The sequence below is a fragment of the Tubulanus polymorphus genome, chromosome 7, assembly GCF_964204645.1.
Source record: "Tubulanus polymorphus chromosome 7, tnTubPoly1.2, whole genome shotgun sequence".
Taxonomy (NCBI): domain Eukaryota; kingdom Metazoa; phylum Nemertea; class Palaeonemertea; order Tubulaniformes; family Tubulanidae; genus Tubulanus; species Tubulanus polymorphus.
In genome coordinates this window covers 11,315,795-11,343,519 of record NC_134031.1, presented here as the reverse complement: position 1 = coordinate 11,343,519, position 27,725 = coordinate 11,315,795, and the positions used below count along the sequence as shown (strand labels likewise).

The window sequence follows — 27,725 nt, the reverse complement described above, 5'->3', positions numbered from 1 at the left end:
TTTTGAAGTTGGATGGACAACAATCATTTTGTAGAAATAATGAATATGGTAATAGAAATTATGATCTGCCTCAAAAGAAAACAAATGTACCTTAACAATGCAGTAGATTGGTTATCTTCCTTCACCCAAGATGTATAATCAGGGTCACTATAACGCCTTTCTATATCAACATTCATATCATCGGAAAAATCGCACCACATGCCTTTTTTCTCAAACTGCCACTGATATGGTAACTTTTTATGCACAAAGGGACAAATCTGCTTTGGACATATACCACGAATGAATGCTTCGCACAATTCTGGAACACAGGCAGAGTTATCGTTCACTGATTCTAGTTCTACCATGGCCTTAGAATTAACCTCAGTAGATATACTTGGTTTTTTTCTTTGTAAATTTTTTCTTTTGACAGAAATCCTTTTTTCTTTTGCCTGTTTTCCTTTGCCAGGAATGTATTCTGCCCTGGCTTTCTGTAGTTCCGGTGGTTTAGGGTCACACCTGAATCCATGTCCCTTAGGAATTGCAGGGGGCAAAATGATTACTGACAGAGATCCAATCGGACATGCCTGCAAATTGTATTGTTTCAAGATTTTCATCACACTTGGAGCATTTCTATCATGCGTCAGCCGACATTTCGGGTTTTTACAACTACGAAACAAAGCATCGGGACACATGTGCAGCTTTCTACACGAGGGCTTCTTACTGCAACTTCCATTCTTACTCAAAGCATAACTCTCACAGATTTGTGGTAAGCTATGAAATATTATTCCACGCAGTACTTCTTTCTTGTACAGAGGAATATTTCTACTTTTTAGCAGAGCTAATGTATTTGACTCTCCAAAACTGTGTGCCAGTGGACAAGATTTACAAATTCCTGCAATATATCCTTTGCATATGTGTACATATTTGCAATCATCCCTACTTCGACAGCCTGAATCAGAGTTGTATTGGTGGCAAATGCGTAAATTCAGTAAACATTGAACTTCATGAACATGATTCCACTCATCATAATGACATAGAAATTCATGATTATTCTCTTTCAACCATTCTAAAAGTTGTGAATAACCATCCGGAAAAAGAGACATGAACTGCCTGTCAGCTATCAATGCATCAAAACTAATTATGCCACCATTAGCAAGTAGACATTGACGTACTAATTCATTTAAAGTAACTTCAGTTTTGTCAGCAGTTTCTTCAGTTATATTCGGTACAAGTAAGATGGTACTCTGAAGATTTTTCATCTCATTTTTATGTATTCCATATGTTTGCAGTTTCTTGATGCAAGACTGTATATCATGATTCAATCTGCAAGACTTAACATGACATCTTCCCATGAGTTGATTCTGACAGAGATGAAAATCTGAACAAAAGTTTCCACGGTCACATCTACCTCCATTTCTGAACCAATTGGTACAAATCTTAGGTAAAGAAGCTGCAACTGCACTGCGCATCAATTCAGTCTTTAATAAGTTAATCCCAAGAACTTTTTGGAATATCCTTAGCGTTGCCTTTTCATGGAAATGATGAGCTTTTTGACACCCTTTACAGGACTGCTCTATATACCCTTTGCAAACATGGATTTGATCACAGGTTTCTTTGCGATAACAACCATCATGTGTGTTATAATGGTAACAAATCTTTACTTTCAGTAACCAAGACACTTCTTCAATTCTTTCATCTGCCTTGTATGTAAGAATAAGATTATTTCGATTCTTAATCAGGAAATTTTTAAGTTGAAGATGTTTAGGAAATGTGCTTGTCACCTCATCACATTGAGCAAGATCCTTAAATGTCATTTTCCCGCCATTCTTCAGTAGAACATCTCGTAAAATATCTATAGCCATATCATTTTCTTTAGCCTTGTTTCCAGTGTCTGGAAACTTCCAATCAGAATAAATATCGTCATCAGAATTGCTGTCATTATATAGCAATGACCGTGGATTGATTGTGGGCAATTTATTCCCACCTCTGCCCCGGAATCCTTGACTACCACGGCCTCGGCCGGTCATTTTACCACCTCTGTGCATCTTTTCATTTCCACAGATATCAGTCAATAAACTGTCACCTTCAGAAATAGGCAGTGACAACTCTGAATCTGCTCGAAACAAGTGGTATCCCTCGCACACACATCGTTGTACTCTTGAAGAGATTTTTCCTTCAGCATATAGTACATTTGCATAGAGTTTTTTGAAATTCCTTTCTTGATGGCTATTAATCTTATACTTATTCAGCAAATGTTTTTCGTGATCAGAAACGTGACTATGATTCAGTGGACATCTATTGGCATTCTTGCAATTACCATTGACCATCATTCCACAGACATGTAAAAAGCGACACCTTTCATCCCGACAGCCATTCACTGAATTATACTTGAAACATACTTTTGGGAATATTCCATTAATGATCATACGGAGATTTTCAGCACAATTTATCCGGGAAAGATGTGAATTTACTTTTTTCAGGATTTGTTGATTATGAAAATCAAGCAAAGAATGGCTGAGCCTACATGATCCTTGAAACTGACAGAAACCAGCGACATATGCAGGACATATATGTAAATGCTCACACTTAGCTTTTTGACATACAGCAAACCTATAAAATGAGCAGATACTCAGAGATCCTCTTTCTAATTCCACATCTTTGTGATTCGCCGCCATTATTCCTATTACAGCTCCTACAATACAAACAGATAAGTATAAAGAGCATATTCATTTTCTGAATCCAAGGGCCTACATCAGATACAGTATAGGCCCAATACCAGTTCAACATACCATAAATAGGATTACAAGGGAAATGTACATACTATCACTAGCTAATAAACTGTTCTATCAACTTTTTTTCATGCCATTTTTTATTCCAATCCATGGCAGCATGTTCTTGATTTAACTTGTATTGGTTGAATCAACGCTTTGAGAAATAATGTGGAACTAGTATAATTACTGGGACCCATGCATAGTGACTCTCAAGTTTGGACACCATGCCCACTTGTTGAAATGCTCGACCTTGATCTAACAATTCAATATTCAACACCCTGATGAATAAACACAGTAATCAATGAGCTTGAAACTCATGAAAAAAACAGAGAGCTCGAAACTCATGAAAAAAACAGAGCTTGTCATGAGCTACAATTCTGCAATTGATTTTGGTTACAAAATATGCATAGCTACCGATATATAACAGAAAAACAGTAGGCTCCGCCTAAACCAGTGCAGTTGGGACCTTCATTTCTTTTTTGAATTAGGGAGCATCTCGAAATTATGATAGTTACTTCAATAAGAATAACTCGCACAAGGGGGTGGGGGTGGAGGCCTCCCGCAGATTCATCATGACTGCCAAACTATCAATTCATTGCGGTGCAATTAAGATAACATTGAATTGAATTGCAGTTTCAAAAATATATATATATATAACAAGCAGTAGATTTAACCATCTCTCTTTTTGATGCTGTTGGCATTTTAGATATATTTTATTTTGTTTACAAAGTCTATTAGAGTTAAATAGGTTTTTTTTCTTGTAATTTTGGTTTTTTATTTTTCAATTATAAGTTGTAATCGAAATACACTCGTGAGAATGTCTTATCTTTGTCTGTGGTCTCTCATTAGAAAATCAATAGTTCCAACTTTGGCATGTGTATAATCAAAGGGGGGTGGGGGTAAAAAAGAATTAGACAGTTATGCTAATTGACGCAACTATTGAAATTTTGAGAGGCTCCCTTAGGCGGTTACCAGTTTAAAGATCCTTCAAAATAAATGGATAACTAGAGGAAAGGAACTTTCTATGTGGTCGGGTTATAACAATAATTATTAGCAACTGCAACAAAACAACAATTTCAGTTCAACCAAAGACATATTCAAATGAAAGCAGATACTGGGCCTAAGTATAGTTTTGAATGAACCTAGTAGCGATACAATGAATTCCACGCTGGGCCGTGACCAAGTGTAGGACATAGTATTAATCTGTTCATCGGACCGAGGCAGCAGTCTACTCTCCTTGTCGAGACCGCCGATCAACCTGCGTTACCATGTCAACTGGTGACATATCCAGAGCCGCCAACCTAGATTTTATCTTTTTCTGAACACATATCCAAATCGATCAGTATTTTCAAGATTTATCCACAAGTCACAAATTTTTAAACTAGATGACAATTCAAAAATCCGTATTGTCGTCTTAAAAATCTGTACTAGCGTAAATTACGTCGAACAAAATTTTTGTTTTCCAACTTCTGATACTGTACTAGTGTGCCATCTTCATCTTATTCAGATGGCACACTAGTACAGTGTCATATTGAGAATATAACTAGCGTTAAACAGCATGATTCTGAGAGATTTTAGAAAGGAGGATGCAATTTGCCATAAAAATGATTAAGTTATTCCGTAACTTACACAAATTTTTTCAGCATCTCAGCTGAAAAAAAAACTGTAACATTTTTTCTAAAAACCGAACGCCGTATTTTCACATGACTTATGGAACAGTTACGGAACAAGAGGACCATAAGGTCCATATGGTCGAGTATAGTAGTGAGTGGATGCATTAGGAGATGTCATCAGTGAAGAAATTCATGTTTCTTGGGTTTCCGTGATGCTGTTTGGACAATTTTCCCCCATCAAAAAGTGGTCCTATTTTCCCCACATCCTGAAAAATTCTTTGGAGAATTATGAAAATAAACTGATTCATTGTTCTATAAAGACATTATAGTGTTTTTATTTTAGTTTATTTCAACGTAACGATCTGTTTAAATAATAAAATGCGTGGCTGACGATGTAGTGTCAGCGCAGAGGCCATATCTAACTTCCGTAAAAGTATGGTGTAATCGCCAAACAATTCTACCCACCCTATATTCCCTAATGATATAGTCCACACGATAGCCAATGAAACTGTGTTCTCTGTGTGTGTGATGCTTCAATGAATGAATGAAGTTCATGTGACACGCACTACTACTAACTGGTAGTTTTAATTAAGACCACGTGTCGTGATGACATTAGAATGGCTCCAATAATCCTCAAAACATCCCCCTTAGGGCTTCACGCCTGATGTGTTTCGTCTTGGCATGGATACACGCCAGTAAATTTTTCCCCCAAACAAGAGGCCCATGGGCCTTGAAGCATTGGTAGATAAAACTGTGGTATTAAGTGGTTATAATGTTTTACATCTGCCGGCAAATCTTCTATGACAATGTTGATTGGGAGGACCACAGACTTAAAGGTCTATTTGTCTAGTACGATTTTATTACTGAAAATGAATTTACTTTCTGCCGAACGATTTAGCCTAGGCTATTTGTACTGTTAAACTTTATTAATGCGATTATGTTAAAACGACGAAACTAGTTAGGGTTTTCTGTTTCTTCACAGAAAACCCTATTGAAATTCGCATGATTATTTTTTTTTTTCCCTTTTCCACATAGTTTTCGTTAAAAGTGTAAAGGCTTCCTTACCTTACCGCTGTCGCCGATACAATCCGTATGATATCCTTCAGCTCACTTCAATCTCCGAAAACTGCATGGGAATTTTGATAAATCCACGTTATAAAGGCACTGTCGAGCCGTAAACATCGGAAATTTGGCTCCGTTCAATTAGTAGCCATGTTGTGTTTTCTTTCCGATATTTCTCTCTTCTTTTCGAGGAAGAGCTATCGAATAATTCCCTCTCTTCTCCAAAATCAATTTCAAAGTCAATTTTATGAATTTATTGCTCAGGGGGCCCGAGTCCAAGAGTTTACGAGTCCGGCGTTCGCGTGTCTGACAGGTTTACGGGCATTTGTTTGTTACTTCTTTAATATTTTTGATTTCTTGTTATTCCGGTTATTTTATTTAAGTAAATTGCTGATCAGTTCATGTAACCAAAAGCGTCAATAAACAGATTTTGAATTGATCAAGTTTAAATCAAGGTTGTTGAGTCGCGGAAGGCTACTAGAATTACATTCGTCCCAGAGAGAAAACAAACGACAGAAAAGTATCAGGTGATTATCGATAGCCTACTACGGTACACACAGATGACAAACAGTGTTAGGCCTGTGCCGGTTGGTGCGTACTGGGACTAAATATACTGGTTGGTCAGTTGGTTCGGTTGTGAAGTGTGGAAGCTAAGAAAGCCTACCGCTGCAGTACCGGTATTAATTTGTCTATAGGCCTATTACATAGTAGCCAATACCATTTGTAGTACGTAGTTGTTACTCGTACGTGACTGTATGGTGATCTCCACAGGTTAACCGTACGTGAGTTCCCTACTAACGCCGTACGTGAGTTCTTAGTAGCCAATACCATTTATTAAGTACGAAGTTGTTACCCGTACATGACTGTACGGTGATATCCACAGGTTAACCGTACGTGAGTTCCCTAAAAACGCCGTACGTGAGTTCCTATAATCTGCAGACGCGCATGCGTGAAAGAATAGAGTTTGGGTTAGGTGAGGCTAGGCTATTTGTAAATCAAATTTCATCCACCCTGCAGTTACGTTCTGTGGCACAGTGGGTAAATCACTGGACTACAACTGGATTTTTTTTTCGTTTGCTTTCGAATCCCAATATTGCAAGTCTGAGCGTCAACATACTCACATACGGCTAACCTGTAGAAATTACCGTACAGGTAACAACAGCGTTTTAAGTATTAAGTGAGTACGACAAGCCTACCATGCCTATGTACTACAAACACAACTTTTTCCCTCTCGTCGGCCCTACAGTGATGTTACTATAACTGGTGCAATTATAACATGGATAGGATTTGGTCAGGACTAGCCTAAACTCTAATTCAGTCTATGTACTAATTCACTCGATAGGCCTATTTTTAAAACAATACAGTGAAGTATCCACATCCAGAAAGGCTAATTGATTTGAGCCATGTGATTAAATTTGGCCAGGCCTTCTCTGACCTGCCGACATTAATGGTCAAACCAAAACGTTCATGTGGTCATGGCTTGTATACCAGAAATCATTGTAGGCCTGTACATTTTACTGTTCGTAGGTTTGGTATACCGATTTCTCCATTCTTGACTGATAAGTGTACAGTATAGCGTACGCATTATACAATTGTTCCGATGGGAATAGGGCCTATTGAATGGGCTTATCATTTCCTGCTTTAGAATACTGAAATAAGCCCAACGTTCATTCAAATATCCAACATCGGTGAAAGTTTGATTACTGTATACATGTACTGTAGGTTTTTATGTTGTATGAATATTTTGCAGTTCAAATGGGTATGATGCTGATTCCAATGTCAAACGCATGCAGTTAGATGGTCAAGGACAGTCAACACCAAGATATCTCTCTTCGACCGATGTTGCACCATAGAAGATCTGATTCTTTCAACTCAAGGAAAGTGATTCAACACGATCGACATAACACTGGAATAGGTTTGCAGTAACTAACGGTTCATTTCATTTAGTCCTATGTACTTTTTAGCCAATTTGGATTTGATTGTAATTGAAACTCTGGAACTGTTAACAAAAGACAAGTTGAAAAAATACAAGTTATGCTTGATTCTCATGTTCAAATTTAATTCAAATTCAAATTTATTTTATTACATCATATTTACAAAGCATATCATTGGTTCATACAGTAATAAAAGTGGTAGCATATTAGGTTCGAATCTGTCAATGCATTTTATTCTATGTATCGATATTTCAATTTACTACAATTCCCATCTTTCTGAATGGTTTTGCAGAAAACCCGTCATCGCTGCTTGGCAGCTATATTTTATTCTGATGTTTTCCATCATGTCCCAGCCAAGATATTTATATCAATCAAGATTTGGATACAAAAACCCATTTTTACGCATGAACTGTTAGGCCCCACTGAATAATGAAAACAAAAACAGAACGATTTTTCTGAATGCAATTGCAAGACCCTCTGATCTAAGAGCTCCAAGCTCTGATGCATGTACGCATGCAAAACGTCGCAGAGAGCGATGCTGGCGTTGGTGTCACTGAGGCCGGCAGATGATTGTTTGTTTGTCTTTTTGTTTGTTTGGCTTTACGTACGTCGTTTGGATCTTGGTTTCCCAAGACTATTCCTATTGGATTGTTCATTTAACCTCACGACGGTACGGCCTTTGAAATGTTGCCCGCACACTGTTCGCAACTAGCTGGACTGGAACCCACAACGTAAACTATTGATAACTAGTTATTCTATCCCCTTTCTACATCATAACTTTTGATCTAACATTGATATTTTCATTATTTTACCATTTTTCGGCTGTTTTCCATGGAAACCATAGGCATTTGGAATCAGATAAAAATTTTGGGTCTTTCAACTGTCACCTGAAAGTGCTATGAGTGTATTGCTCTTTAAATTTCTAGTCTATCTCTAGATTAGTTTAAGAGATATTGAAGTTTGTTTACATGAAATATTGCCTTCTTAGATCACAGTTTTTGTGTATTGAAACATGAAGACACTTTTCGCTCAAATTTTCAAACTTCAATTTGCGATATCTTGAAAACTACTGAAGATAATTCAAAAATTTAAAAAGCATATTGTTATTTGAGCCCTCCCCATTCCAACAAGCTTTCTTTCAGTAAGATTGGAGCTATTTGAATTTTTTATGGATATAGCTATCGCATAAAAAAACTTACCCGCGATTTTACATGAATTGGCTCAATGCCAACATCATATCGCTGACAAAGGTAAACCAAAAAGGCACAAGCCATTTGAATGTGAAGACAAATTTAGTGGCATGTGAATGGCACTCAAACTCAAACTCACTCGCTGGGCATAGATTAATACTACTGGCCCTTTTACGTTTTCAAAGTTGGTGCCCTTTTTTCACTGTGCTGTAGTCACCGAATGGCCCTGGACACGCACCTGTGGGACAAAAAGCATCTTGTTTCAAACGAAGAACCCTTTCAAACGAGTCTATTACCCGTCCCAGTACTAATTAAATACGGCAAATTTCGAAAATTTTCTTGACAATGACATGCCTAAAAGTACACATCTTGGCGCAGCGGCGCTTGCTGATGTTACCAGGGGCGGATCCAGACTGTATTAGCCGTATTGCCCAATACGGTCTAGAATTTTTAAGTGCCCTTCGAAATTTCACCGGCAATATTTTTGACGGCATTATTTCAGCAACCGCTAATTCCGTGTCCGTAACCCGGGCATAATTATAAAATTAATCGGTTAGTATATACTGCTGCCGAGAAAGTGAGGAGAGATAATCATATTTGTAAAGCCTTTAATCATGATAAATTAAAAAGGGCACTTTCCTTTTGCAAGGGGCACTCATGCTTTAGATGAGGGCACCTTGTCCTTCCTTGCCTTTTCAGGGAGGGCTAAAGGGGCACTCGTACCTTAGAAGAGGGCACTATACGTGGAAAATATTGAAGAAAAGGGCACGTTTTTGCCTAATATTTAAAATTTTAGGGGCACTTTTGGTTTGGAAGATGGCACACGACATAAGGATAAATGTGAAGACGAGGCAATTTTTGCCGATTGTTAACAATGAAGGGGCACTTAGCCGTATTCTGTATAATTGTTAAGGGGCACTTTTAAAGATTATAGGGGCACTAGGCGAAGTTGACGACAACCATTCTTTCATGGGTTCGCCAGCTTCATTTTTTATCCGCATGTGTTGAAATCTTGTCTCGAATTCGTTTATTCTGTATTGCTCTGCTAGCCTCTAGAAGCCCTCTAAAAGCCTTTAAATGGTACCATATTTTCAAAATTTTCTGGGAAAACGCGAATTTTCCGATTTTACGTCAATTCACGCACTCGACACGCGATCTCAAGATGGCGACCTGGAACTTGAACTAGCAACAGGTCCGCAGTGAATTTTATTTCGTAACAATTCAATCAAATAATGTTTTATCTTATTTAAGCTAGAATAAACATGATCCGGTTATAATAGATTCTGAATTTGACGTAAATATACACAGAAAATAAATTGGAAATAAAATTCATTTCGGTTCGGTATTGCGCTAAGCATTGTGGGAGATGACAGTCGCCATTTTGAGATCGCGCATGATATCAGTTCGTGAATTGACGGAAAATCGGAAAATTCGCGTTTGCAAAGCTCAGAGTTGCCACTTATGTGAAGCTAAAAATCCGGAAAATAAGTCGGGGGTCTGGGGGCCCTCCCCCAAAAAAATTTTTGAAATTAGAATGCCAGCAGATGCGTTCTGGCGCAATACGCGTTATAGGCCTCACTCATTACCGCCTAGGCCTATAGATCTTTTTTTCAAATAGCGATTGGTTCCGTCAAATACACCTCATATATAAACCAGAGCCAAGAAACAAACGAAGCGTCAGTCGATTTCGATCGTCGCGTCATCTTGGTTTAATCGTGTACTGCGGGTTGTTGCCACTACGTGGCAGCACAATACGGCTTTTTCGAACCCTCTACGGAGCCGTCACGTTTTGATGTTTAGGGTCGAATCCCGAATTGATTTTATTTTTTTTGCGATGTTTTCTTTTGTGGTTATTTGACTTCTCCCGAAAATCCGGAAATGAAATTGGATTTTTTTTAAATCCGGAATTCCGGAGAAATCCGGAGAAGTGGCAACACTGAAAGCTGGAAGATCGTATGGATTAACGAAACAACCGCAATATCCAAAAAATATAGAATGTTTTGCGCATTTAAAGCCCTCGATCATCAAAATCGGTGAAGGATTTCGTGTCGAACTCAACGTTTTAAGTTTCGAAATCGGCAAAAACCGGCGTCATAGCATTTTCGGTCCAGGCGATTTCGGCCGTAATTTCGCGTTCAAAGACATATAATTTGCGAACTATTCATCAGAAGTTAACGGGATTGGTTTTGTTAGAAGCAGGAAGCTATTAGCTTTCATATCAAGAGAGAATAGACTGTGCCAACACTGTAATGCCATTGAAGATGAGTTTCATTTTATAATAGAATGCTCTCGACTAAATGAAATAAGATATAACCTAAACAGAGCAGTGAGCTGTATATACCCAGATGCCCCAAATTGGGAGGACCAGACCAAATTCAAAAAACTTCTCACAGATAAGAAACTACATGGTTCTATTGGGGAATACATCTCTAAAGGCTTTGAAATCCTAGACTCTGATAATAATTAACACGAAACTGCTTTTATTCTTGTTATATTAATGTAAAATGTTTATGTTTTGTAAATACTATTTGTAAATATCACTCTGTGGATCTCGACCCGAAAGGGTGTAAGCAGTACAATAAAGAGTTTATTGAATTATCATGCCTGGATTATCAAAATCGGATGAGAAATAACGAAATAGTAAGCGACCGAAGTTGAGTTGTTTGTGAGCGTGATTAGCCCCCTTGTTATTTTATATATACTATATACATTGGATTAACAGATTATCGTTTTTACATTACCTACAACTCTGATACGAGCCCCTGTGCATTGACCTTGATACTCGGTGTGCCCTAAGATCAGAAAGGTGCCCTTAAATAGGGTTTTCAGATCACGTGATCAAAACCGGCCATAGTGCCGTTTTTTCCCACTTCAAAAGTTATGAACTTGATAAATTCAGTAATTGTCATCCGATTTACTTGAACTAAATTTTCGAGGGAAGATAATAAGCATCTTGTACTGTGTTGAAAATTCCATGTTGATGCGCGGCGTAGTTCGCGAGTTACAAGCTGTTGGACTCTAGCCAACTATAGATTGTTGATTGACAGGTGCGCGTGTACTCTTCACCGCGGATTTCGAAAAATGCAGTTTTGAGATGCCCAACCTCTAGGCGATCTCGCAAAAAAGGGGCGGGACTGGGGATCACGAAACCTTCACAGGTGTTTTCAAAAGTTCTTGATTGACATCCAGGTATGCCGTACTTGTTTGTACCAGCAATTTGACCGATTTTGCGACACTATAAAGTTTTAAATGCAATATATTTCATCAAATTATGAAATTTAGAAATTAGTTCTCCCCCAGGTGTAAAAATATAGTAGTTTTAGTGTATATAGCAAAACGTTTTAGTTTGATTCGTTAAGCCGTCTTCCCCGGAAATTGCTGTAAAGTTGGGAAGTATCGAAAAAATTGCTACATCCGGGCATTTTCATTCACTTCCGGGTTCGCGTTAGCGTTTGTTTACATGTGTAAATCAGCTGTTTACGCTAGTTTTAAGTTGTTTTAAGTCATTTTCTCCCAGGATCAATGAAGTTTATGATAATAATTTTATTTTGAGCAACTTTGGGGTTGATGTAACCGATGAAGCTAAAGAAATCCCGTGTGTTATTCTGAAGGCCTTTTAGGCCTACCTCGCTCGGCTCATCAATCACACTGAAAAAGCAGCTAGATGAGCCCCCTGCCTCTCCCCAATAAAACTGACCATGTTAAAACTAAACTGAAATGAAAATACAATATTTATTTATCAAATAATAATTTATTTATGTTTTACTAATCAACTATAAGCTACAATTGAAATGGCTAAACTCTTATGAACATCTTTGGACTTGGGCCGCCACAAAATTTCTAATTGCTGTATTTTATTAATTACAAGCAATCAAATTCTCAATCCACAAATCCATTAACTTATCTATTGAAGCTTATTCAGATAAGAAGGTTGCAGTTTAAATTACTACCTTCAGCCAGTGGTAGGCCTAAGCTTTAAGGGATTTGCCTACAATTCTACATTTCGCATAATGATTTTTTCAACATGGGTTCGGCTTATTTAACTTCACCATATTTCTTGGAGTCACCTGCAAAAGATAAAAGTGTAAATTAATAAATCCTTCTTCGAGTACTTTATATACCATAAAGGTTCCTTCTGGATCTTCTTCAGCTATGAAGATCCTATAGGCCTAACGCAACTTGGCCTAAATTTGAAATTCAAGAATTCTTATTCGATCTCTAATATTTTCTTACCAATCAACTGAATGCATGAATCCTGATTAAATAGAGGAAGCTGGGAAAAATACGGTCATTTTGATACCAATCATGATGCGTTTTTGGGTTTGAAATACTTTCCGAGCGCCGGCAACCATATTGATCCCAAGAATCAATTGTTGCTATAGTGGTTACCATGGCAACCAATTTCTATGTGTTGCGAGATCTGCGACAAATTATGGTCGCATATATTTATCCCTGTAAAGTTGTAACACAAATAAGTAAACATTTATCCTCTGCTTTTAGCTGATGAATACCTGGATCTGGCAATGAGCCAATTAATTAAGCTAATTACCCTTAATTGGCTTAATTAATTATTAGTTTAAGTTTTATAATCAATAGGGAAACTATTATTCTGATTTTTCCCAAAGTTTGATTGAAATCGGATGACAATTCCCAAAGATATACAAGTTTCTTTTCTACTTTCAATTGTTTCTTAACTAAGAAATTGATCATTTGGTCACCATTTGACCTTATGACCTTTAGCTCATTTCCTAATGAAGACTCTATGGCTGAGAAGTGCGATTTTCAGCCGACAAATTCCTTCATAACTTTTGAACGGCTCAACCGATTTTAGTTCTGTTAATTGCTATGATCTTATATTAAACCCTTCTTTCATTTAGGCCCTTTAAATTGTTTCTATAGTGTTTGGAAAATTTTCACTTGAAATCCCTAGGCCCTACCTTAAATTTCCTTCCAGTACTGTCTACCAATCCCCCTGGATCCGCCCCTGGTTACTGATGATGATGATGATTACTCTAAAACTACCTACCACAGCCAGCTACTGGCGGTCAGAGAATTTTCCAAATTTTAAGCAATGGCGTCAGGCTTTACAGCTTATACTTGATATTTACTTGGTAGGCTTATGCGTACTCGGTATTTCGATATCAGTGGGAAAACCCGATAGACAACTGCCGCAGGCGGTTTCAATACTTCAGAGCAGCTCCGGGGAAAACAATGGATTGACTTGACTCGCTTTTTCCGGCGGTTTTTTGCTCGGTTACCCGTACTGGCGGGGTCTTGTAAGTAATTGGAATATGGCGTTTCCAGGCCAGAGGGCGTCACACTCATCACCGCGAGGCACTAACGAGAACGGTCGGCAGCGTTGTGTTGTAGCGGAAAACGGGGGCAACACGGTGCTGCCCTCTCTCTTCTAATATGGCGGTCATTCTTCTGCTCATCAATTTGCTGCTTCAATCGTCATTCATCTAATATGTCAGGAGGTCTTGAAGGTAAAATCTAAAGTCTTCCAAGCCCGCTACGGAGTTCGCTTACGTCGAATGATTTCTGGTAGTGAAACCAAAAAGGGAAATAATATTTCACCGCAAGAGATGATCCTCATGAGAAACCGAGAGAGATAAATCTATAAAACAGCCACGATTTGAAAATTATAGTCTGCTATGTTAAGATCGTGCATACCGAGCACGAATAGCCTATTTTCCGGTATACGGTTATCCTCAGCAACATGTATCTTACATGCCCGTAAGGCCCACAGCATATTATAATTGAGTTGGCCACCCCAAATTATACCTGGATCTACCCTACATTCGACCGGTCTATAGAATAATCCCGTAACCCTCACTTCATACTAATGGCAGTCCAAAATCCTACCATAGATTCTCCCACCTATGGGCTGTAGGCTCAAAGTCCCTACTAAATAGTCCTCTGCTATTCGTCTCCACCATTTCAATCTTGTCAAAAAGCTGATATCATAAATAATTTTTCCTCAGTCCTTATTAAGGTTCTGACCATTCTCAATAGATAAGTCTGAAGCCCCATATAAAATACTGAATCTAATTATTAATTTATTAAAGTCATACTTTCTTATTATAATTCAAAGTGAATAAATATTAGGTTAATTCTACTATATAACTTATTCTTTTCTTTATCGAATCTACCGTCTAAGTATCTCGTAAAAGAACAAAAACCTATTACGTAAACGTATTATCATATAATTCGAATCGACAATCAAATCACGCAAATACGGTTCGAAGAGTAAATTAATGGAAGTTCAGACAAATCCAAGCTGTCAATCACAATCATCGTTGAAAACGATAAAAAGGAGACGGCCGGCCTGACTGACTTATTAATTATCAATAGTGAACCGATTACGTGAATGTCGGTCAGCCCGGTCAAAGACCGGAGCTGTCAACTGCCAAACTGAAATGATGGGAGTCAATACGACCGGTAAAACAGTTAATATCGTTAAATAATGATAATCGGTTGACCCCAGCATCTCAGCATGACAACGGGCAGCTCAGCCTGGTAACCCCACCCCGCTAGCCCAACAACTGACATGACAACCGACACACCAGCTGATAGCGCCGCCACTCGCGTGCCACGGACACTACCAGCATGATTAAAATTTACGGATACTTAGCCGGTTAAAAATACACATTTTAAGTAAGTGATCCCACCCCCCATCTATACAACATATCAATACACAATATCTATATACAGTATACATCTTAAATTCAACAAAAGTAAATGGAGTAACATCTAACAAACCTATCCCGCCCCCCTCTAAATATTATTCAATTCAATTCAATACATTTGAATAAATACATACAATTGCACAGACGCTACAATATCAAAACACGAAAATTCTACATATTATTCAATTCAATTCGATTTAATACATTTTAATAAATACGATTGCACAAACGCTACACTGTTATTACAGTAGTACGTACAGTGATTGTGTACACACCAGCTGTGCTCGGATAGATTGATGCGGCAGGCACTAACGAGAACGGTCACTATCACGTATCGGTCGGAGAAATTGTGTCCTACCATGTACCATATAATGGCTGTTCTTTCAACCAAAAATCTATCTTAAATATGCGAATACCTGTTTGAATTGCGAAAATACTACCTTACAAGTTACAGGTGGTGTACCACTTTGGATGAAATGAAGCTCTAGGTTAATTTAAAGATCAGTACAATTCCCGGTGAGCGCGCTGCATTACTCAGTACGACTTGATTATTGGTTGTCTTGATGACACTTAAGCTCCGCCTACTTTACACTTCTTGGAATATGATTGGCTGGCTCGCTGAGGTCATGTCTTTCACGCTCACCTCACGTCAATACGCACGTGTTGCCGGATCTGCTCGCGTTGTACCTTAGACAGTAGAACTGGCTGTACTAAGTCATCCTCGCTTGCCAGGAGTCCGGTATCGCTCCCGACGACGCGCGATCTTTTCTTCCAACACGTACACTATCACGTGTTCGCTGATTGGTCTATTTACCGGGAAATTTCATAGAAGCCTAATGACGTTTGTTACAAGCCGATAGATTGGCCCGACCTGATACTGGTCGGCTAGTAACGACTCCAACGACTCGTGAGTTCAACGGGTTCGGGAACGGCTTTAGCTAAGTGGGTTCGAATCCCTTAACGGGTGAATATGACACTTAAGCATGATAGGTTATAATCCAGTGGAGTGGGGCTACTGAGGGGATAGCATGCCAGGACAGACCAAATTAACTTACGTTCGTGAAAAAGTCGCATCGAATGGTTAAAAAAATTAGACGATTAGACTACAAATTAATTAAAATTGTTTATTATGTTTGCCTTATTAGTAACAAACGTCAACACAGATTTTACTCTTCCTTATCAATATCAAAAACATAGTTTCGTGGAATTTTAAAACCCCTCCCTACCCTCCAATTTCTCGAAACCACAAACATCTTGGCGAGGTCTTTAATTTCATCCACCATCACGTACGCCACTTCTGTAAGAAAACATTGTTTTTTTCATAAAACTAAAACATCAGTAATGTGCACATCTGCAGCGATCCAACCGCCACCTATCGGAATATCGAATCAACAAAATCAGATGCTGAAACTAGTTTAGGCGATGGGGTATCTATAAACCTTCTATCCCAAAACAAATTACATGTGTATTGTCATAAAATCAAGAGTCTTTAACTCTGAAAGTTCAATACTAATTGAGACCAAATTTGTCTTTAGGGCTGACTATCCAGTGATTTACGGTATGTATCCGCTAATTAGAAACGCCAGTTTTCATCATCATCATCATCATCGGTTCATTCTCCAAAAAACTGTAATTTTGGGTTGCAAAAAGGTTATTTTGAGATGTATCTGAACAGAGCAAAAACTTTTTTAATAATAACCAATATAGGCCTACCTATAAATGAAGACGAAATGACGAGAAGTTGTATTTGAAAAATAAATTTAATTTTTGCAACAAATACAATGTACTTACCACAATCTCTTTCACCAACCCATGTCTCGACACCACTTCCCAGCTCCCCGCTCGTCTCGCCCATTCTAAATGTTAGTTTTACTTTTTAGGCATTTCTTTTTCTGTCGTTTTTTAGTTTGCTGCGAAGAAATAGAAAATTCATTTGCAAAATGAATCGAAATATAGGTCTATAATAAGCTGTCTGTTAACCATCACATCCGCATTGCGTCTTGCCTATATTTACAGGTCTTTCTAATTTCGTCTAATATCGACGTCGTACTCGGCGAAATGTTGGCAATTTGGAGGTCACTTTCGATCTAGAATTCAAAGCAAACAGTTTAATATATAGTTTTACCATAACCGAATACAGAAATTAGTTATCTGAGAATAGGGCTTGTATCTTACTCGTTTCAATGTTTTCTGATGGCCCTTTCATGCCATTTAGTTGCTCGATGGAACACGCATCTCTGAATATCGACTAGAAAAACAAGAGCTAGGTTTAAAAAAAACTGACACAACGAGGTTCCCTTAACCGAATTTTGGCACTTACTCTTAATTGCTTTCGCTCATTGGTCATTTTTTTTTGATCGGTGGCTGATGTTGATGGTGGCTACGATTGTTTTGTGTGGGTGTCGGATTTTGTTGTTCTGGTGCCGGATTGTAGCCGTTCATTAGGTAATTCCATCGACCAAAATCGTCTGTAGGTTTGATAATCTGAAACCATAAAGTGAAATACTTAAGACCGAAACAATCGCAATAAAAAAACCGTGTTCTGCCGCATGTGCCAGGCACGTTTTATAAAAATTTTAATTATGAAGTTGTATAGGCCTACGGCCTTGTCACTTCCTTCGCTTTTTATCAAATAGAGAATGCCTCGACTTCGTAATTCCTAGTACATTTTTAGTATTATTTAAGTGCCTGTTTCCTCTAAATTTATTTGCGGTCCTGTATTTTCTGTGTCATTTGTATGAAAGAATAGTAATTATGTCGGATGTTGAGAATGATGTGTGTGAGCCCTTGGCCTTATGTAGGCCTATGTCACCAACGGCCGGAGCTGCACATCATGACCCCCTGGTTAGTGGGGAGGGTAGCCTCTCGTTAAAACCAACGTGGCCGTCCAACGATGACAAAATCTGAAAATTTGAAAACATCTGAGGATTCCATCCTCCAGCGACTGACTGAAGTGATGGAGAGGGTCCTGACGAGAGATGCACCCACCCCGAAAATGCACAATATTCCGGCACCCAAGCCCTATACCATGAGACACAATTTCCGCGTTTGGCTCGAAAGGTTTGACGCGTTCGCTGACCTGGCTCAGATTAGTTCTCGCATCAACGGGGGCGAACAGCGTAAATCACACCTGATGATGCGACTTGACCATGAGGCATACCAGGCTGTCTCGAACCTACGTCTCGACTCGAGCCTGTCGTATGATGATTTCTGTAGGCGGCTATCATCGCGCTTCCAACAAACAGAGACTGCGGATGACTTTAAGATGTTGTTGAAAGGGAGGGACCAAAAGACAACAGAATCTGTGGAACGCTATGCCGACGAGTTAGCAGAACTGGCAAGGAACGCGTACCCTGGCATTGCCTTCGAGCTGCAAGATGAATTGGCCAAAGACCAATTCCTAAAAGGTAATAGCCTACCCGTCTCAGCGAAGCAGTCAATGTATCCGGCCCAGCCAAGTTCGTTGGCTGCAGCAGTCGCTCAAGCACGGACTCTGGAAACAGCTACACGGTTGACTGAGTGCACGACTCATAAACAAAAAGTATCCGTTAACCAGACCCAGCTCAGCTATAGCCAAACAACTCGACGAATTGAAATCGATGATGGGAACGCTGATGACTCGAGTAGGTCATTTGGAAGCAGTTGTCTCTGGTAATGGCAATCGTCGACCGCCTGCCGATGACAAATGTTGGCGTTGCAGAGATGCAGACCACCCTGAAAACTTGTGCCCACAAGTTAAATGCTATAATTGCGAGGGGAGTAGTCACTATTCAAGTAACTGCCACCTACCTAAGGGAAACCAGGGAAACGAGAAGCGGAGTTTTCAGGGGGGCAATGGAAACCCCATCAGGAAATAGTCCCACCTGTACCGCTGTATATACCCCCTGCAAGACGTAGGAAAAATCGGATGAATATGGCAAATGGTCTAAAGTGCGATGCAAGTAGAGATGCACCTATTGATGGTTACCATCATACTAGCCCCACCACCGTGAGACCATCAAACCATATTCAAATGATATCGAGACCATCAAACCATATTCAAATGATATCGAGACCATCAAACCATATGCAAACGACACCTCAAGATGGATATGTGGTTGCTGGCCCGGCATGTGATTCTAGTGGAGGTACACCTACTGATGGTCCGCATCCTACTAGAACCATCTGATATATAGAAGATGAGCTAGATAGCTTACAGTGAAACATATGCACCGGAAATTTGAGCACATATTTGAAACTCTACATTAGTAAATATGGCCTTCGTGATTAATCCAGATGGTCATTGTTTTGCCAACGTGGCCTTCGTGATCATCAAGTAATCCAGATGGTCATTGTTCAATTGACGTGGCCATCTGAGAGTATAAATACGCTTGTCGTGGACTCATTCTCCAGTTCACTCTCTTGTTCTAGACTCTCTTGTTCTAGACTCTTGTTCTAGCTCTCACAACAGCTCGGTCGGCTCAATAAACTGAATTAACTAACAACCACATTTCTTGTCAATTCTCTGAGCTAGGAATTTCACTACGGAATCCTATATCAACTGGTGGAGAACCACGGTCTTGGTGAGTATGCTACTAATTATTTTTCTTTCTATATACTAATTCGACTTTTCATTTTCAGCGTATTTTCTTGCTGTACCAAGCGAGTCCCTACTTAAATTACTATTTTAGATTTATGTGTAGCATTTTGATTGTTTCCTATGGAGGTTCATACGGTTGTAACACAGTCCGACACTGGGAGTGAGGACGATTCTACCACAGTTACGGTTAGGCCACCCCGTGTTCAGAGAGAATATGTAACGTCGCATTCATTTAATCCATCGGCTGTCACTTCTGTTACTTTTGCCTCGAGTACCCCTCGGTCAACTGCTGATGTTCCATATTTGCGGCCTGCATTTGAGCCACCGGCAGTGCCGTCACCTCGAGTTGCGCCTACGCCGAGCATTCAATCGCCGATATATTCTGTGGCTATCCCACCCACACCGCCGCCCCCACCTATCGCGTCGTATAGTCATGTGACCCCCGATAGGGCTGCAGATTATCAGGACGACCTAAATCTTCTAGTTCACAGGCTCGAGAAGCCACTTTTCCATCCTCCTGAATTGGAGAAATTTTCAGGAAAATCTTCGAGAGATTTTTCGAGATTTATTCGCGATTTTGAGGCGTTGGCTTCACTTAATCGGTGGAGTGATGGGGTGAGAGCGTCTGCTTTGCCCGCATATCTAACAGATATTGCGCGGGACCACTTTGATGATATAATATCGCAATATACTGGCCCCGGGACCCCTACGTATGCACACATTAAGGATGGTCTCCAGTCGAAGTTAGACCCAAAGGACCTGTATTGGGTTCAGGAGCAGGCCCTGCTTGGTAGGAAACAGGGTCCTCATGAGCCCGTACGGTCGTTTACGGAGGATCTGACATCTAAATTTTCTAAATTAGGAACCTCTCCCGCATCTAGGCTACAGATATTTCTCGCAGGATTGAGATCGGACCTTCGAAAATTCGTGCTAATACAACACCCCAATTCGATTGATGAAGCCGTTAATCACGCCCTCACGGCAGAGATAATTAATCAACTAGAAACCCCGCCTACTGTCAATGCAATCAGCAGCCCAGAGTCGGAAATTTTGAAATCCCTAAAAGAGGAAATATCTTTTCTTCGGGCTGAGGTCCGTAGTATTCAATCCCAAAATAATAGGCCAACAGATGGGGGTGCCCAACGCAATCTACGTAGCACGACAGGTGAACCTATATGTGGTCGATGTAAACGTTTAGGACACACAGCCCACTACTGTCGGGATGAACAATTTTTTCGCGGACGAAGGTACAATCAAAACAATTATCAGCCGCCATCTAACTCATACACAAGGCACACAAACCAATACCAACCTCGCCATGCACCACCACGTAATTACGGGAACTATAACCACGGTACTTCAACCCCGAGGCCTCCGAATCAGGGAAACTAGATTCGGCCCGTCATACAGTGGGTATAAGCGGGCTAAAAATTGCAAACCCCACTCGTTCCGTACAACACCACATGCCTCCAAAAGTCCACAAACTACACCCTATTCACGAACCAGCTGTTGTAAACAACAAACCTATCAGTCAATCACAAATATCACAAATCGATAATCCATACTTTCACTTCTCGGCTCTGACACAGGGAATGTTCAGAATATCATGTTACCTATTATCTCAGTTATTTATTTACATGTTGGTCATTGGCACTATGTTGTGTTCACTAACAGTAACATGTGTTCGTACCGTAGTCTGCTACCTATATTCAGGAATGCAACTTTTGCACTTATTCATAGTCAAGGCATCATCTGTTTGTTCACCAATTACATGCTCTTTGATATATTACGTGTCGTCGTTCGTAGTGATTTATTGGGGTTATGCTTATGAAATAATTCACTGTTTTCAAAATGTGTTACATCAAATGTCTTATTGGTTCTGTCATAAAGATGCTTCCCGAACTATTCTGGCTTCTGTAGCGAATTCCCTTCATGGAAAAATAGGCGAACATGCGGTCACTGTATTAGTCGATAGTGGAAGCGGAATTACGGTAATAAGCCACTCGATGTTCAAACGTATTAGCTATTTTAAAGATAAGAAATTAAATGGCGGAGGTTGTGCTAATGTACATTCAGCCAATGGATCTCCGATCAATATTTTAGGTACTACAAATTTTGAACTTGAGATTGGACAGGGGAAATTTGAGATAAAAGCTCAAGTTGCAGCTGATCTAACTTATGATATTATACTAGGAATGGACTTTCTAACACCGCATGGTGCCATATTAGATTTAGGTACGGGTACTGTACGATTCCCGGGGACAGAACCGGTGACTTTACAAAAACAGTACGATCTTGTCCATGAGACTCGTGTTTGTGTACAAGAGACCGAAACCATTCCCCCCATTTTCTGAAGTTGTTATACCGGCTAAAGTGTTGGAGAACGTAGAAGATGGCACCGAGTGTATAATTGAACCGAACACTAGGCTTAATAAGAAGAATCTTATTGGAGCAAAAGTGGTTGCCACTGTACAAAACAGAACTGTTCCCTTCCGGATATGTAATCCGACTGTCAAATCTATCAAATTATATAAGAATACAACACTTGGATATCTATCCACCGCGCCTTTAAACATAATAAGCGATTCTGATAAAGCGAAATCAGTAGAATCTAACAAATCAAAATACTTTTGAAAGATTAATGGAAAACATGGAACATGTTATAGCATATGGTGGTCGCAACTTTCTTCCAAGAGAGCGAAATTGGGATACGACACAGCGTGAAATGGCTGCCATTATGGAAGGCATTAAGAGATTTAAGCCCTACCTCCACGGACGGCGATTTCGTGTGGTCACGGACCACGGCGCATTAAGATGGCTTATGTCACTGAAGGAACCCCAAGGTCGCCTTTGCCGTTGGGCGATGACCCTTCAAGAATACGATATGGAAATCATCCATCGTGCTGGCCGCGTCTATAGCAACGCCGACGCCCTATCTAGGCGCCAATACGTGAACGCTATAGATACAGATCCAGATGTTGTCCCAACCACTGAAACTCCGCGAGACACTATATCAGTAATGAGCCAAGCACAACGCGATGACCCTTACGCATGGGATCCTATCAAATATTTGGGTACACGCGAACTACCGGCCAACGATAAGGTAGCCCGCGAAGTCATGTTATTGTCAGAATTTTACTCTCTCCGGCCAAATGGCTTACTATGTCGAAAACTGAGACGGTCGTCTAAGGGCCTAATGAATGCACCGCAGTTTCAGATCTATCTACCTGTCGCCCTCAGAGAGGACATCCTGACTGCCTATCATGACGATGTCACGGGTGGCCGTTTTGGTTTTGATATGACATATGACAAGATACGATCGAAATATTATTGGCCTGGGATGTATGATGACATTCTACATTGGGTGTAATCATGTATCCCGTGCAATACCAAAAAGGTCCCCATGCATAAAGTCATAGCCCCTCAAATACCAATTCCGGCAGTGGAAACGCCATTCGATCGAATTGCTATAGACTGTATTGGTCCTATTCACCCCTCAAAACGAGGAAACCGATATATAGTAGTGATTACCGATTACCTAACTAGGTGGGCTGAAGCGTTCCCGACGAAATCTATAACAGCCCCAGTCATTGCTCGACTACTTTTCGACGAGTAATTTTGTAGACATGGTGCAGCAGGTACTATTTTAAGTGACAGAGGCACTAACTTCCTATCGGCCTTAGTTAAAGAGTTATGCATGCTTTGTGGTACGAAACAAGCGCGAACTTCAGCATATCACCCTTGTACAGACGGACTCACAGAGAAATACAACGGTACCTTGGTACAAGGAATCAGTATGTTCAGTAATATGCACCAAACCGATTGGGATGATTTCATCCAACCATTACTTTTTGCTTACAGGACGTCAGTCATAAAGAGTACCGCGTATACACCATTTTACCTTATGCATGGCCGTGAAGCCCGAATGCCTACTGACACGTCACTTTTACCACCCGAACATGAATTTTATACAGCTCATGACTGGGTTAAAGAGACCGCGGACAATCTAAGTCAGGCCAGAAAATGGGCAAAAGAAAATTTGGAACAAACACAGGAAAGAACCAAACTTCAACACGATAGGCGTTTTAAAGTCACGGAACCGGTATACGCGGAGGGTGACTTTGTTTGGCTTCACAATTCAAAAAGCATTAAGGGTCTGACTAAGAAGCTGCTTCATCCTAATCATGGTCCTTATATCATAAGTAAGAAAGTGTCACCTGTAATTTTGAGAAGAACAACCACTAAAATAGTAATTTCATCGATCTTTTCTGTTACAGGTCTTGTTTTCCTTGTCATTTCAGACCATGAGTACAATTAATCTACTCATCTTAACCCTGATAGTGGGTGCTGGCACGGAATAGGTTGCGGAGAAAGTAATTCTTCGAAAGGACTATGGAGTCCTGTTTACGGAACAGGGACAGGTTGACAATGCTGGCTCCGTATGGAGCCACACATATTCTATTCCCTGGCTTCGGTATCCGCTGCCGCATTTTAAAACACCTGACTGTCCTTCTAATCCGGACAGGGCATGCCAGTACCTGCAGCAGGCAATAATAGCTCTAGCAAAGCAGAGAAACAACTCGGCGGCTAGTTTTGAGACAACCTTGAACGAAATAAAATCACTCATGCCGGCTTGGATGTACCAAACCTCTTCTGGCCACAGATCCAAACGCGGACTTTTTAACTTTTTTTGGAAGCGTGTCAAAGTTATGTTTGGTACAGCCACTGAAAGCGAAGTGAGCGAGATCCGGAGCCACATAGGCAGATTAGAAAAAGCTTCTGAATTGGTTAAAAACGAAGTCATTCGTCAAGGTAGGGAGATGTCCTCCTTTATGAATGTGACATCATCCCGCCTGGATAACATTGTTGAGGGTGTGCGAAACAATCACGCTCTCATCAATAATATCCAGGATAACCTTATCAAACTCTCCCAATTCGCCGGACAAAACAGGGTACGGATCTCGGACATGGAAGCTTCACTGCTGGCCATGAGTGATTTCTTCCAGTATTTTTCCTCGGTGCTAGAGGTGTCTGCACAATATTCTATGGAGGGACACAAATGGCTGGCCGGCGTGCAAAACCTAATTGATGGGTATCTACCGATCAATCTGGTTCCATCGCATATAATTTCAAAAACGATCGGTACGATCCGAGATCTCCTTTCTACACATTATCCTGGATTCACAATTTCATATTCAAATCCAGGACATTACTATCAAGTTCGAAACGTTCTCTATACGAGGACTGACAAGGCGATATACATCTACGTAAAATTTCCAATATCAGAAACCAGCACTATTTTTAACGTCTATTCCGTTTCTGCAATGCCCGTGCCAGTCAATGTGTCCTCTCACAATTGCACCTTGATAAAAAACCTTCCGGACTATATCGGTGTCTCCCATTCTGGTGATTTTTACACGGAATTTAATTCCAAACAATTTCATTTCCATTTATCATGGTTACGTAAAGAAGTAATATCTTGCAACGATTATAAGAACCACCCTAGCCGCGTTCGTCTTACTCGAATTTGGTTACGGTTCGGAGGGATAACTAGCCTTAATCCGTCGATACTTAATCAACTACAAGAGCCGAGACGTCGCGCACCGATCAGGATGGCGCCCGAATACACTTGAAACAGAATTTGTCCATGCTGCCTGGAAACCGACAAAAATGCCTCGAAGTTTGAAAATGGTCACGCATTTGATCTGCGAGAAGTCAAAATACCTCGTTTTATCGATACAATGATGTAATGTTCGACGTTCCACCACACTTCGATACCAGACGACAGCACAGACGGCACACATCAGCCTCTCCGCTACTTCCTGAACTGGCAGATGATATTCGCAGCGAAGCAGAGTCCAGGTACACATTTGACACTAGGCTACACAACTTTCCGCATCCGTTAACCATTTTGTCAGTATTGCGTCCGTTGTTTGGATGGTTATATTTGAATACAGTGCATTTGTTTCTTTACTTTTCCACTGGAGATGACCGGCTCCAGTCACAGAAAATGGGTCCTCAGGGCTAGTGAGTAAAAAATGAAAAATATGAAAATAATAACAATTTCTATTTGAATTAGTAGCGAAACTCATATAAAATGAAAAATAATTCTCGCACACTCGAATTTATTTTTCATTTTATATGAGTTTCACTCCTAATTCAAATAGAAATTATTATTATTTTCATATTTTTCATTTTTTACTCACTAGCCCTTTCAACCTTTGATATGAAACAAGATATTCCCTATTACTCTAAAAATATTCATATATATGAACAAAATATAAATGAATAACTTCTAAAATCAATTTTAATAAAAATTTTAGTATTAAAATGGAAGCAAATAAGTACTACTGCCCAACATGTAATATCAATATAGATAAATCCCAAAAAGCAAGACACAATAAAACTAAAACACATTTAGAGAATGAATTGAAACTAGAATATTTACAGTTATATTCAGAACAGTTAACAAAGGCAAAGAAATTTATTGAATTATGGAATAATGATCCAAATAATGAACAATACGTTGAGGAATTTGATATCAAGGATATGATTTAGATATTTCATGTCGGTTGTTTCTATTTACATAATTATATATAATTATGATTAGCGCATGCGCATTGAGCAAAACTGTGCACGAACGCGCGGTTTTGCCCAGTGGTATTATTTAGATATCAAGGAATCGAAACGACTTATCAAAAGCAGCGAGGAATGAAAAAGGATGACGTTGGTTGAAGAAATAGAAGAGGATTCTAAAATATTAACCAATTTAGTAAAAAATACGTATAATAAATGGAACCAGAACAACCACAAATTATCAATATTACAAATAACACTGCTGTTATAAATATATATTACAAGAAGTGTTCTAAATGTGAATTAGATAAATTAGCTTTAACAGAATTTAGTAAGCGTAAGATTAGCAAAGATGGTTTTCAATATTGCTGTAAAACTTGTTTTAAACTATATACCAAACAATATAGAGAAGATAATAGAGAAGCTTATAATGATTATATGACAGAATATATGAGAGTAAGATATCAAACAGATCTTAATTTTAGATTGAAACAATGCTTAAGATCTAGATTAACACAATTATTCAACAAAGAAACACATTCAGAAACACTATCTAATCTATTGGGTTGTTCAGATGAATTTCTCAAATCATGGATTATATTTCAATTCGATGATAAAATGAATATAGATAATTATGGTGAATACTTTCATATTGATCACGTGTTGCCGATTTCTAAATTTGACATGAATGATGAATACAATAAAAAACTTATTTGGAATTGGAAGAATCTAAGACCTTTAGAAAAGAAGGAAAAAATAATTAAACAATAAACTAGATTTACAGTTATATTTAGATCAACTGGATGAAGCAAAGACATTTGTTGAATTATGGAATAGTATTTCACAGAATCAACCGCATTCTGAGGTTTTGATCAGTGGTTAGAAAGCTGGCAATTCTATTTGAGCTTTGTATGTATATAATACATAGCTTTTGCTTACTACTAAAACATATGTTGCCAAATATATCTTGATTTCAATTCTAAAGAATTAATTAACTTCATCATAAAGAACATCTGTGCAGAAGTAATTAGTTTGGTCGAACGTGCGCCACGTCGGCAGTTAGAAATCAACTTTCACATACATAGTACGTATTGGATATTCTCTCTCAAAACACAGTTTACTGTTCTAAATCTAAATGTAAGTACCGTTTTTTGTAGTTATTATGAAGTAGGGAAACCTTTAAACATATTTAAGTACAGTAATTCATTTTCACGACATCTTTTAAATTAAAATGGAATACAGAGATCAACCAGAAATTCCAAGCCAACAAACGGATGAGGAACCAGAAACGATAGATAGTGAAACTCAGGAATCAATAGAAATGGAGGATGA

At 39.3% G+C, this 27,725-nt stretch overlaps 3 protein-coding genes across 11 annotated transcripts in view; 2 read left to right on the top strand and 1 right to left on the bottom strand.

Annotated features, from left to right (window-relative positions):
• LOC141908132 (uncharacterized) overlaps positions 1-13,658 on the bottom strand; it is a 150,319-nt gene extending 136,661 nt beyond the window's left edge. For 8 of the 9 annotated variants that reach the window (XM_074798000.1, XM_074797996.1, XM_074797997.1 and 5 more), the window contains exons 1-2: positions 13,487-13,652; positions 91-2,671 (exon numbers count right to left, since the gene is read on the bottom strand). In XM_074798000.1, the coding sequence (XP_074654101.1) occupies positions 91-2,654 (2,564 nt within the window). In that variant the 5' untranslated portion in view covers positions 2,655-2,671; positions 13,487-13,652. Of the gene's footprint in view, positions 1-90; positions 2,672-13,486 lie in introns of all 9 variants that reach the window. The other variant, XM_074797994.1, reaches the window with a different exon arrangement.
• A 307-nt stretch (positions 13,659-13,965) lies between these two features.
• Positions 13,966-25,853, top strand: LOC141908824 (uncharacterized). Its single transcript, XM_074799041.1, has 3 exons — positions 13,966-14,035; positions 23,679-24,019; positions 24,119-25,853. Exons 2-3 carry the CDS (start codon positions 23,722-23,724, stop codon positions 24,133-24,135), a joined length of 315 nt encoding a protein of 104 aa, XP_074655142.1. The 5' UTR covers positions 13,966-14,035; positions 23,679-23,721; the 3' UTR covers positions 24,136-25,853.
• Positions 21,683-22,171, top strand: LOC141909155 (retroviral-like aspartic protease 1). The gene has a single exon (XM_074799541.1). It carries the CDS (start codon positions 21,683-21,685, stop codon positions 22,169-22,171), a length of 489 nt encoding a protein of 162 aa, XP_074655642.1.
• Positions 25,854-27,725: the final 1,872 nt, after the last annotated feature.

Coding starts and splice junctions, on each gene's coding strand:
- LOC141909155 (XM_074799541.1), top strand. CDS start 21,683: ATGTCTTATTGGTTCTGTCATAAAGATGCTTCCCGAACTATTCTGGCT.
- LOC141908824 (XM_074799041.1), top strand. CDS start 23,722: ATGCATGGCCGTGAAGCCCGAATGCCTACTGACACGTCACTTTTACCA.